Source organism: Alligator sinensis, unplaced genomic scaffold, assembly GCF_000455745.1.
Source record: "Alligator sinensis unplaced genomic scaffold, ASM45574v1 scaffold1782_1, whole genome shotgun sequence".
Classification (NCBI taxonomy): Eukaryota; Metazoa; Chordata; order Crocodylia; family Alligatoridae; genus Alligator; species Alligator sinensis.
Window position 1 is genome coordinate 69,861 of NW_005842767.1, and position 12,217 is coordinate 82,077.

General features: G+C 50.0%; 1 protein-coding gene across 2 annotated transcripts in view; it reads left to right on the forward strand.

Annotated features, from left to right (window-relative positions):
- LOC102373429 (protein-arginine deiminase type-3) overlaps positions 1-12,217 on the forward strand; it is a 23,095-nt gene that overhangs the window by 1,304 nt on the left and 9,574 nt on the right. For both annotated transcript variants that reach the window (XM_006034737.3, XM_025216799.1), the window contains exons 3-10: positions 4,584-4,764; positions 5,463-5,535; positions 5,752-5,813; positions 6,642-6,759; positions 8,106-8,231; positions 9,080-9,258; positions 10,618-10,721; positions 11,823-11,934. In XM_006034737.3, coding sequence (XP_006034799.1) covers positions 4,584-4,764; positions 5,463-5,535; positions 5,752-5,813; positions 6,642-6,759; positions 8,106-8,231; positions 9,080-9,258; positions 10,618-10,721; positions 11,823-11,934 — 955 coding nt within the window. The remainder of the gene's footprint in view (positions 1-4,583; positions 4,765-5,462; positions 5,536-5,751; positions 5,814-6,641; positions 6,760-8,105; positions 8,232-9,079; positions 9,259-10,617; positions 10,722-11,822; positions 11,935-12,217) is intronic.

Below are 12,217 nucleotides of genomic sequence, written 5' to 3' on the forward strand. Positions count from 1 at the left end.
GGTAAAATTACAATGAATGAATCGGGGATGAGGTTACAGTGCCAAGCACTGCACTCATGCCCCCATGGCTGGCAACCCCCTACCTGTTACAGGTACCCTGGTGTGACCCCGTCTCACCTTCCTTTGAAAGCTGGGAGTTGCAAATGTGTGTCGCAACTGAGTGCTGAACTTCCTCGTTTAGGGCCCGGCTGCCTTTGCACTTGTACCCAGGGGGAGGACTCGATCCGTGCTCTGTCATGTTTGCCTTAAGGCGTGAATGTTTGCTCAGGGCTGACGTGACCCATATTATTCCGTTCCTCGCCCTAAGATGCATCGCCAGTCCCGGAGAAGTGGGATTCAATGCCAGCTGCCTGGCAGGACACCAGAGGCTGGGCAACGCGGGGTCTGGCTACCATAACTTGCCCTTATCAAGCGGAGGGTCAGCTCCCTGGCCCCGTGCATAGTGCCCGGTCCAGATTTAAGCTTTGGTACCTTTCGGTTTCAGGTCGCCACGGCAAATCTAGCCCGGTCAGTGCAAAGTGGAGAGCGCTGGCTTAAGTGCACTGCGTTGCTGTCTGAGCACTGGAGGATAAAAGCCTCCTACTGCTACCCATCAGTGCAGCTACCCCTTCAGCTTGGGTGGCAGCAGCCCAGATTTCAGAGCTGGCTGGGGCTTAAACCCCAATGACAAATCCCAGTTTGGGAGGAAGAGTATTATATATCTAGTGGCTATTTGGTGGCCTGTTTTAGGGCTGCCTGACAGGCTGCAGGAGTCCTGTGGTCCCTGGGCTCCTGCTTGGCCCATGCTGCCCTTATTGCTCCGGGGGGTGGGTCTGGTCTCCCTCTCCCTCTTCCAGCTGCTTCTCCTACCCCTGTGTCAGGGAATGGGTCAGTGCGATGCACAGCACAGGTAGGTAAAGGCGAGTCCAGGACCACATGGGTGCATGGAGGGAAGGACCCAAGTGGAAATGCAGTGCAGCGGGGCACCATGTGCCTGCTCCATGAACCAGCCAGGCCCTGCTTTCCTTATCCGGTCTCATTCTGCATCCCCGGGTCCCCAGCCAGGCCGATCCCAGACTTTCTCAACAGGACCCCATGCATTTATTCTAGCTGCTCACCGCCGGTCCAGCTCAAATCGGGGCTCCCCGCCCGGTGCTGCACCTGCACAGCAAGAGGCTGCTTGCAGCTCAGTGTTTGCAGTGCGAGTGGACGAGAAGAGACAAAGGGGAATTACTGCGATGTCACGGCTGGGCAACGCTCACACAAGCAGGAAACACATGACTGCCAGTGATTTTAGGCACAGCCAGCCACTGAACCATGCCTCCCGAGCACCATCACACACCCTGAATACGTCTTTCAAGTCCCAGCACAGCTCTGCAGACCTGGCATTTGCTCGCCTGACTTCTTTCTCCCTCTTTTAATCTGGCTTTAACTCCTTTTCTTCCCTGACTTCTCAGTCAGACACCAGCAGAAAGCCTGCTTGGGTGCAGTCTGTGCCACCCCCGTACAAAGGGCTTTAAACAACGATCTTCCCATTGCTGCTCAGCCCCTCTCTCTAGCTTTCCTTTGTCTGGCAGGATAGAGACGCCCCGAGTTCCTCTATGGATGGTCTGGTAGGACAGCAGCATTTGCGGACTATGCAGCTGTAGCTACAAATCCCCTACAAGCAACTGGCTGGGTTTAAATCCTTTAGACAACACAGAAGACAAGCTCCACCTGGGTTAGAAGGAGAAAGGGCAAAGGGTTTAAATTGCTGCTCCTTGTGTTTCCTTTTCTTTGGTTTACATAGCAATTACATGGCAGGGCTGCTGCTGTCAGCTGTGCCCTGTGCTAATGCCCCAGCTCCAAGCATTAAGGCTTTAGTCTGGTCAGAAAAGGGCCAGGTTTGCCATTGATTATGCCATTATTTTAAGACCTTCTTGGCTCATTCACTCAGGTCTAATTGGCATTGCAGGCTCTTGCAAGTTGATTGCAACGTATGGTATCTACTCATAAAGTCCCGGCTCCTGGAATCAGGGGATTAGGTGAGACAGTCAGATATACACTGTTTTGTTTTGTTTTTTAATTAAAGTTTCTAGGCCTGATGGTTGCAGAGAGAAACCCCAAAGTTGTGACCTAAGTGTACCACCTGGCTGGGAAACCAGAAGGCAAAGAATTATTAAATTTTCAATCTTGTTATTTTTAAACCAAATCTCACGAGGTTTGCAGGCCTGGTCCCTGTTGCTGAAAGGCCTCTGCTGCCACTGCTAGGTGCATAATGTCTGCACGCAGCAAGAAACAAAATGGTAAGCACCCAAAGGTGGAGGGCGAAGTTTCCTGCATGCCAATGGGGCAGTGCTAAGTCATAAATCAGAGAGAAGTAGGGCTAGAAGGGATTTCCAGAGGTCCTCTAGTCCAACCCCCTGACCTGACTGCCTCCCTACCTGACCTGTCACCTCTGTGCACCAGATCTCAAGAGCCATCAGCATCAAATACCCAGGGATGGCTCTTGCATTCAGAGGATGGCATCTGTGCCTTGCCAAGTATGCAAGGCAGAAACCAATCTCAGGAAGCAAGGTGTTGAAAGTGGGCACAATGGAAACTTGCAGCAATGAAGCAAGCAAACAGACCGCTTCGTAACAGGGAAAAAACCCTTTGTTAATCCCTGCCCGTCCGTGCCATGATGGTACATCAGGTGCTCTTAGTCACACTTAGTGTTTTGCTGCTCAATGCCTTGATTGATTGTGCACGGTGACTAATAGTTAGCTATTGACTGTGCAATTTAATAAGTCTTCTGGGGGCTAGAAAAGCAGAAGATGGGCATGTACAAGTCGTTCCCATCCACTGTCTTAAATGCAAATCTAACCATCCTCTCCAAGGCAGCTAGGAATCAGTAGGAAAGAAATCCTGATGAACAAGGCTTCTTCTCTGGGGATAATCCTTATAATAGGAAAGCAAAAAAAGGTAAAGGAAACAACTCCTCACCCTGGGGTTCAGTCAGTCCTGTAGGACCTGGGAGCAGATCCTCACCAGTCCAAGACCTCCCCTCCAGGCTGTGACCCATGCAAGACAAATCCCTTGTTTGCTAGCCGCCGATCAAAGGCCGGCGTGGTAGGATGTTGAACTCACGCAAGGGACCGACGCAGCCCTTCGCGTGGGGGTTGTTCTCCAAGAGCTGTGCCTTTAGGTCGCCCGTCTCCCTCCTGACCTCACGCCGATGTTTGGCAGTACAAGCTTCAATTTGCCGGGCAGCTGGCACGGTCTTCCACTGGAAGAGCAGGACTGTCACAAAACGAGTCTTGGATCATCCTGGTCCATCTTGTACCGGGAAGTTTCTTTCCACCTGTTTGCAACATCTTGCTTTCCAAAACGGCTTCTGCACACGGCAAGGCGCAGAGCTCTTCTTACGGACGCGGTGTTCCCAGCTGCTGGGCACACAGCAACCCTCACCCTGCCCACAGACACAATTGGGAGACGGCAACTAATGAGAGTGAGGAGGAAACCATTTTCTTGTGACAAACTGGGGCTGTTTAAGGTGACCTGCATTGCATTTCCCTGTTGCCTTCCTAGTAAGAGAGCCTCGTGGGCTGCTTTTGTTTGGAAAGAGGGTTGAAAATGTGAACGCCTGTCCACAAAGACTGCTGTCGCCAGCCAAATCCACTCTGCCTCAGGGTGCATTTGCCTTTGAAATAGGCCCTGAGCTTTCATACCACGTGGATGCAGCACTGTCTTGGTTAATTATGGGCAAAGCATTCAGGGTCTCAGCTCCTCAGCTGGAGGAGGTAGGTCACAGCACGGCCCTGTCTCAAGTGGTTGGCTAACGCAGTAAAGAGAGTGAGAGTGTATAAATACCTTACCTTACACTGTGGAGCTGTTTGAAGGTGTATAAATACCTTCCAAGAAAGGAAAAGCCATACTTTGTCCAGAGTCGTCCAAGCTGCTCTGGAAGCCAACATGACTAGGTGTAATTGGAGGTGAAAAGACACCAAAGACACTAGAAAGCAAGCTGAGAGCAGAAAGCGGCAGGTTTATTAGTGGAATTAGCCACCCGTCATTTAGCAGAGCAAACATGGAGCATTGTCTTTCAACAGCCTGGCGTCGCATCCATCCCAAGGGGAACGGGGCCCGAGCCGCTAGCCAAAACCTCTTCCATATTTTTCATTTGGGGTTCGATGAACTGTTTGACCTGCCCTTACTTTGGGCCAACAATCTTGATCTAAGCTGGGTGCAAGATAACAGTAGAGGTGTAGATAGGTAGTAGACACAGTGCCAGGAGACAATGCACAAGAATATCTTGTACCAGTTTGTAGGATTGGTATAAGTCCTTATCCGTTGCCTATAGCTATGCCCTTGTACAGCAAACATTCACCATAAAATGTCAGGGAAAAAGCTGCCTACAGCCATGCCAAAAAAAAAAGTCAAATGAAATTAGCCTCCTTTATCAAGAAGGAGGGTCTCCTGCAGGTTATTGTGGGTGCCAGATGTTTCGTAACAATATTCGGCTTGCTTCTGAAGTCCTTTGCTTAAAACAGGAGCGATCACACACCCTGAGCCTATAGAAACCAGGTGATTTTCAAGGTGTTTCACAACTTCTGGCTCTGCCTGTAACGAAATTTCCTTCTCAGCTCAGCCCCAAAGGATGCCATGTGGTTTGATGCCCGAGGAAGCCCTGGCATCGACGTCTACATTGTCCACACCCCTCAGCCTATGCAGATGCCAACAAGCGAGCCCAGATGGCCCCTCGGTGCCGAAGCGGAGGTGGTGGTGACTATGGGGAGGCCGAGCGACGATGTCGGAGATCATAAGGTGGGTTGGTCTTGCAAGGGAGAAGCATGTATACGGAGGAAGAAGAGGAAACTTCCTTGTGTGCCCGTGTTGTGAAGGCGGCTAACGGCATACTGGGCTGCATTAATAGGAGTTTCTTAATAGAAAGAAATGTTGATCTGGTTCTGAACCAGACAAAAAGGAGATAATGGAAGTCTGCTTTGGAGTTAATTGCTGCCTCTAGGCTAGCAAGGTCCTCCCTCGCCCGCAGCGTGCAGGTGTTTGGAGCCCTCGGGCACGAATGTCCCTGTTCACCCCCTCGTTGGCTGGGGTAATATGAGCTGTAAGCCCAGGTCGTTGCAGCAAGCTGATCTTGTTGCTTTGTTCCAACAAATGCGTTCATTTTGATATTATCTTGACTGCGCTCATCGCCGAGGAAGCAACACAGGGGTTGGAGGAGCTGACCCTCAGGGTCCCAGACACTCCTGTGATGCTGTGACTCCATTGTTACCCATTGTGCTAGGCAGTGAAGACCCATGAAACAGGAGACAGACCCAGCCTTGATGAGTTTATAGTCTAAATCAAGACAACAGGCTGCTTGGGATAAAAAGTGCGAATCCCCACTCTATAGATAGAGATGGGATAGCACTAGGCCAGCCGACTGTGCCCAATTCGGCGATAAGCAGCAGTAGAAATGATGGTGTGCCGACAACAGCAGTGACCGGACAGCATCTTTGCAGGTTCGGATACTGTACTATGGGAAGGATGTGCAGACTCCATTGCAGAAAACCATGCTGTACCTCACCTGTGTCGGTAAGCAGAACCGCAGTGCAATAAAATCCACCCCACAGAATAACTCCTTCTCTGGGATGGGGAGAGTGACAGCCCCGTGTTGCCCTGTGGCAGCATGGCCTGCATTGGTATGCAGATGCCCATAATGCAGCATAAAAGGTCCCTCGCCCTGAGGGAAGATGGCTGGGTCCTGTTCATAGGTACCACTTGGGTTCTCTTTCTCCTGTGACATTGCAGAAGTGTCCCTGGAGGCTGACACGACTCGCAGTGGGACAGTGCAGAAGAAAGCGACAGATAAGGTAAGGACCGTTCATCTCTATACAGGGTCTTTGTAAAGTCCTGGTGCACTTTTAAACTTTAATAACTTAAGTTGTGCACCAGGACTTTATGAAGACCCTGTATAGAAGCAGTACAAGAGAGAGCAATAGGCCATGCAAGCTTTGAACCTGTCATCCCAGGGCTGCACCACAGAATAATGAGCATAAAGGACACAGCTTGAGGAGAGGAGGAGTCCCAAAAGCAAAAAAATACAACTAACTTCAAGGATCCAAAAAAACCCAACCCCTGAACTATATGAAATACTTAATATGACTCTTCCAACCACTAGCGATCATCCCTGAAAGAGGTTGGTGGCCCATGTCATGGCTATGGAGAGGTCTCCACAACCCTGTCTGTCCACACAGGTGTGGTTCTCACCATTTCTTAAAAGTCTAGGAGTCCACGATTGAACACATTTTTCTGCTGGGTCTCGTTCATCAACAGTTTGAGTGCAAGGGTCTCAATTATCTACATTCCCGGTGAAACTCGCTTAAATGAGAAATGAAGTCATTTTGATGCCAAAAAGTTGGGTGCTTGGCCCCTGTGGTGGAATTCAAAACACTGGATGCAGATCTTTGGGAGACCTGGGAGTGGGCAAGATGGAGATGCACATCTGGATTTTGCAAGGCTTCCAGCTGCTGGGAGAGTCATACTTTCTGCAGGGCGAAAGCAACCGGAAGCAGTTGCATCACGGGGATGTCTTTTTGGCTTTCACTACTGTGGTTGCAGGTGAAAGCATTTGGGTCCGGGTCTCTGCTCTCTTAGTTTTCTTATCTGCTCCTAGTTTGCTTTTTGGTTTGCTTCTCCAGAGAAATTGGACTTGGGGGCCAGGTGGGCAAGGAGCCATTTTGCTGGTGAACTGCGACAGGGATGAGCCAACGTCTGAAACCATGGACAACGAGGATAATAGCGTGCAAACTTGTAAAGGTACTTTGCTGGGGAGGTGAAGGGTGGCAATGCCAAACACGACTCCCAGCAAGGTCTACAGACTCCTCTCAAAGCCAGGCTTGGTTTTCCACCATTTGCTGCCATTAGGGCTCTCTTGGAAATACCCAGGAAACCCTTTATCTGCTTTAGGCATTTCTATGAGAGCATAAGAACACCATAAGGATGTGAAAAGTGTTAGACCTGTAACGCTTCATTTGAAACAACTCGACTAGCAACCTACTGGCAGTTCAATAAGAGCGTCCCAGGTTGAGCTAAGTCTCAAGTAGCAGATGTTCTTTATTTCAGCGAAGCCAGCTGCTGGCTGCCTTTTGTGCAAGCCCCTGTTCAGATATACAGAGGGCTGACTGCACGTTTTGATGCATCCGATCTAAAGGCATAAATCCCAGGAGCATTTTAGCAGGGGAATTTCATAGCTACACACACTCCATATCCTCCTCCTTTCCTGTGCACCCAACTGCTTCTAGTTTTGAGTGCTCAGGAGTCCCGTCTGATCTTCAGCTCTCCAGGAAACAAGAAGCATATGGATTAACAATGGAGTTTATACATGTTCCTAACCCACATCACACAGCTCCCCATGAGGCAACACAGCATCAGCTTGTGGGGAAGAAAGAAAAACATTGATCCAGCGTTTTAAGCTCGCAACTACATACGACTTCAATTTTTCTCCTTTAGGAACAGTCCCAGCAAAAGCAAAATTCCCCTTTTTGGCAATCATGACTCATAGTAGAGATGATATTTTATTAGGCCAACAAGACTTTTGCAAAAAAAAAGTCTTTAATTGCAAGCTTTCGGGCACAAACACCCTTCATCAGGCACAGAAAAGATTGTAAAAGTTCTGGATACCTTCCCCTTTTTGCTGCCTTCAATACACGCGTGATAAGCCCCTGGAGATACTAGATAGAGCAACCGAAGTTGCACTTTAAAAAGAACATCGCTCAGCACTTACAGCATTTGTGGAGCTGTTTGAAGATGAAATTACAATATAGGAAAACTAAAAGCAACTCAAGGGAGACAAATTTTAAATTCCTGGTGTGAAAGGAGCCCGTTGCTGCTCATATTCACACTCCATATTGGAGCTGGTCGAGAAACCATTTTGATGAAACCCGTGTCTTTTGATTTGTTGGAGCTTGCGTAGACAGTGCAGCCCCCACAAGATGCAGGGAGGTCAGTGGAGTAAGGTTGACTTGCTGTAGCAGAGCCGCTGGCCTCTTACGTGTTTATCTGAATGCAACATTCAGTTCCCGAGGTTTTGCTGGGATGAATCCAAAAGCTGTAACTTCTTAATAAGACTTATTCTTTTCTCCTTGATCTCCTTTCGTGCTCAGACCTCAGGGACATGTCACTCATGGTCTTGAGAACTCGAGGCCCGGCTGCAGTTTTTGCTAATCACAAGTTGGTTCTCCACGTTTCCGGGTCCGACGCTGATAAAGTAGGAGTCTTCTATGCTCACAGTGAGTACCCAGCCTTTCTTGGGCTGCCCTGGCCCCGAGATGAAAGAGCCAATGCAATATGCTGAGAGAGAGCCTACATTTCCCTCCACCGTAGCTCTGTGCCCAGTCCATCAGCTATACTAAAGCAACTTACCACACCCCAAATGGGACAGGGTGGGAGTTAGGTGGGTTGGCCCATCTAGTCGAAAGAGCTTCCCCCCTCTCCTACGTGGGTGTTGGTTTAATAGGAGCAGGAACAAGATGTCAATCTGCAGTGAGATGAGCTGTGCCATCACCAGGGCTTCACTCCCGGAGGGCAGTGCCCTGCATCCGAGTGCAGCCCCACAGCCTTTACACCTATGCCCCAGCCTGGCAAACACTTACACAACTTGGCAGTGTGGTTTTGCTAAGAGGTTGGACAATGGATTTGCATGGGATGGTTTGGATGGAGATGCTCCTGCTTCAGGCAGAGGCTTTGACTAAATGACCTATGGAAGTCCCTTCCAGCCCTAGATATCTATGATTCAAAGTGTTTCCATCCAAGGTGGACAGTTCTCCATGGGTTTAGGAGGGATGTCTTAGTGCAGGGGTGTTTGCTCTTTCCAGTGGGAAGCAGTGGTCTCACCCAAGGTCTGGAGGGAGTGCAAAGGCTGGTACCTTCCTGCCCCACAGCCGAGGGTCTTGGCCAGAACACAGCCCAGATGAGGCAATTCAGTGGTCAAGTCTCTCTGCACCCCAATAGCTGGTGGGTCCCAGGAGGAGATCCTGGAAGCTTGACCCGTGGATGCTGGGTACAGCTGGGTGACTTCTGCATAGCATGCGCAGAGTGGTTCCCCCAAAACTTACAGCTCACTCTTCTTCCTTCTTAGGCAATGAATTGGTTGAGCAGCACACACACGTCCTAGGACCGGAGAAGCTCTTCTACGTGGTGGAGCATGCCTGTGGCGAGGAGGAGCACACGTTCTACGTGGAAGGGCTGGCCTTCCCAGATGCCGACTTTTCAGGGCTGGTTTCCTTCCACACCACAATGCTGGATACCTCACACAAGGTACAATAAGCTGACATGCTGACTAGATCTGAATGTCTGGGCTGGACTAAATGGAGCTTCTGCAATGGCTATGGCTTTAAAGATGCAATTACACCCCTGCATGTGTCATTGGCTACTATTGCATTACATTGTGCATGGCTCATGGGCATCTAGGATTGAACCTACAACCTCTGGATGTTAAAACATGAGCTTCTGACTCAAATAAAATACTCTCCAAGGTCAGGGTCAGCCAAGGCTCATCTACTTCTGTGGTAGATGGACCACACACACGTATACAAGAGAGGACAAAGCGATACAGGGAGTGGAGGGTGGGTTTACAATCATGGGTGGTGAGAAGCTTGTGACTCCTTCCCCTGATCTCTCCCAGAGCAAGGTGCTTCTGCTGAGACCATGCACCAGTTGAGATTGAGGGTTTTCCAGTTGCTGCCGGGCCCTTGCTCCCAGCCTGCCAGTGGGTATCAGCATAGCCCAAGAGGAAAAGCTGCTCCTGCAACGGCTTGCTGAAGGGTGCAGGGGAGAGGAAACAGAAACTAATTATTAACCAGAATAAAACCCAACCCCAGTCTAATCTGCTTTTCTCCCAATGTCCATAAAATAGCCAGTGTGAATGTGGTGCCCCATGTCAACAGCCAAACAGGGTAGATAAGCATGGTCTCACTTGTGCCGTGCTCTTTCCCAATTAGCACCGTCTCCATGGTCCATTAGGATTAACTACTTCTATAGCTTGCTAAGCAAGGTTACTGCAAAAGGAGAAAGGTGGCAGCTGTGACAGTTTGGAGACGCATTAGGAAGGGATCCAGAAAGGACAATAAAGTTGGCGATACATACTAGAGCTCAAGGGATGCAATGAGGAGGGGGACTGAGGATGCCTAGGACAGATATGGTGAACAGTGACCTAGAATCAATGGTTGGAAGATGAACCAAGCTCTGAAGTTCACGCCAAATAGAAAGTCCCCCCAACTGCTCCTGAGCTGGCAGAATAAATCCAAAAATATATTAAATAAACCCACTAGAGCCAGCCAGTGGAGTCCTCATTCTTGCCAAAATGACAGAAATATTGCTTTAGCATTGGAAGTCACTGAGCCAACCCTTGTTGTGGGGCCATTACACTGGAAGGGGAAGGCTAGACCCGAACCTCCCCCACCTCCAGGCAGAGGTTTTAAACCTTCATGCAAGAGGCTTTAAACTACAGCGAGCAGAGTCTGCACCAGGGAGCAGAAATAAGAGGGTACAAGTCACCACGACAGCCAGTGTGGAGGAGGTGGCAGAGAACAAATGCAAGCAGGTGTCTTCCACTTGCTCCGGGTATTTGGAGGCTTGACTCTTCCCTTGTCTGTCTGTGCTTTGCTCCCTTAATAGAGTCTCCCCGAGACCCCGATTTTCACAGACACCGTCGTTTTCCGCGTGGCGCCCTGGATAATGACCCCCAACACTCTGCAGCCCCTGGAGATCTACGTCTGCAGGTGAGGGTCACTTTGTCATCTCTCCAGAGCAGGCTGGGTAGGAAGAAGCATCCTGAAGAGAAAGCTTCTGTGGGGATGATGATCCTGACCTCCTGTTGCAAAGCACTTTAAGACCAACAGATGCGAAGTGCTAGATACGTGCAGGGTGCGATTAGTACAGCTAGGCTGGGACTTTTTGGGTTCAATTAGGGTAGACCTTATGTGATCAGGAGCTTCCCCTGGAAATGCTTGACTTCAGCCTAGCTAGTCCCTCATGCCCAGCCTTAGAGACAGAAAATGAGGGTGGGAAGGGAGCTCGGGAGGTCACATCTAGTCCAACCCCCTGCTCCAAGCAGGACCAGCCCCAACTACATTGTCCCAGACAAGGCTTTGTCTCGTCAGGTCTTAACCTGCAAGGATGAAGATGCCACCACCTCTCTGGGGAGCCTGTTCCAGTGTTTTACTACCCTCCCAGTGAGAAACTTTTCCTTAATATCCAACCTCAACCTCCCTTGCTGCAGCTTGAGCCCATTGCTCCTTCTGTCACCTGCACCACTGAGACCAGCCCAGCTCCATCTCGCTGAAGGGAGGTGAAGGCTGCTATTAAATCGCCCCTTGGTCTTCTCTTCTCCAGATTAAATCAGCCCAGTTCCCTCAGCCTCTTCTCATAAGACATGTCCTGAACCATTTTCATTGCCCTCCCCTGGACTCTCTCCAATGTGTCCACATCCTTCCTGTAGTGGGGGCCCACAACTGGACACAGGACTGCAGATGTGGCCTCCCCAGTGCTGAATCGAGGGGGAGAATCACTTCTGTCACAAGGTTGTCCAGAGAAGGGCAAGGACATGCTTTGCCGAGGGACCCAACTAGCCAAGGACGGGTGGAGAAGCTTGATGAAACAAAAATATTCCCTCCTGACTCACAAAAAGAGGTGTTTGACTATGGTGGTGCAGGAAACCTCCTGGATTACTAGTGGATTAATGAGGCGTGCCCAATTAGTGCCCCACTGTTTGACTTGAGCCTGTTGGGGAAGTTCCCAAGTTTACTTGGAGGGGGGCGGGGAACGAGAAAGAAAAAGTCTTTCCTTAGTCCCAGCCTCACTTGCGCCCCGCTCCTTTCCAGTGCCAGCGACAACACCGATTTTGTCGAGGCCATAAGCAACCTTGCCCAGAAAACCAGGTGCAGGCTGACCATCTGCCCAGAGCTGGAGAACAAGGGTGACCGCTGGATCCAGGTACCACCACGTGGGCTGGGGAAGCCAGACACAACTAGGTCTCGAGGAGCTGTTTTATGCTTGGGCACAAAGTCCCCACGGACCGATCCGGCAACATTTTGTGCCCCTTCATACAGATGTTAGTAATCCTGTACGATGCAAAGCCAGGGGGAATTAGAAGCCTAAATCTCCGACATGCCACACTGCGTTAGCAGTGCTCCAAAAGGCAACCATGAAACTCAAAGCCAGAAAAGTGAAATATGATGCATGTAGCTCTAAAAATAAGCTGGCCTCTGTGCTGAAG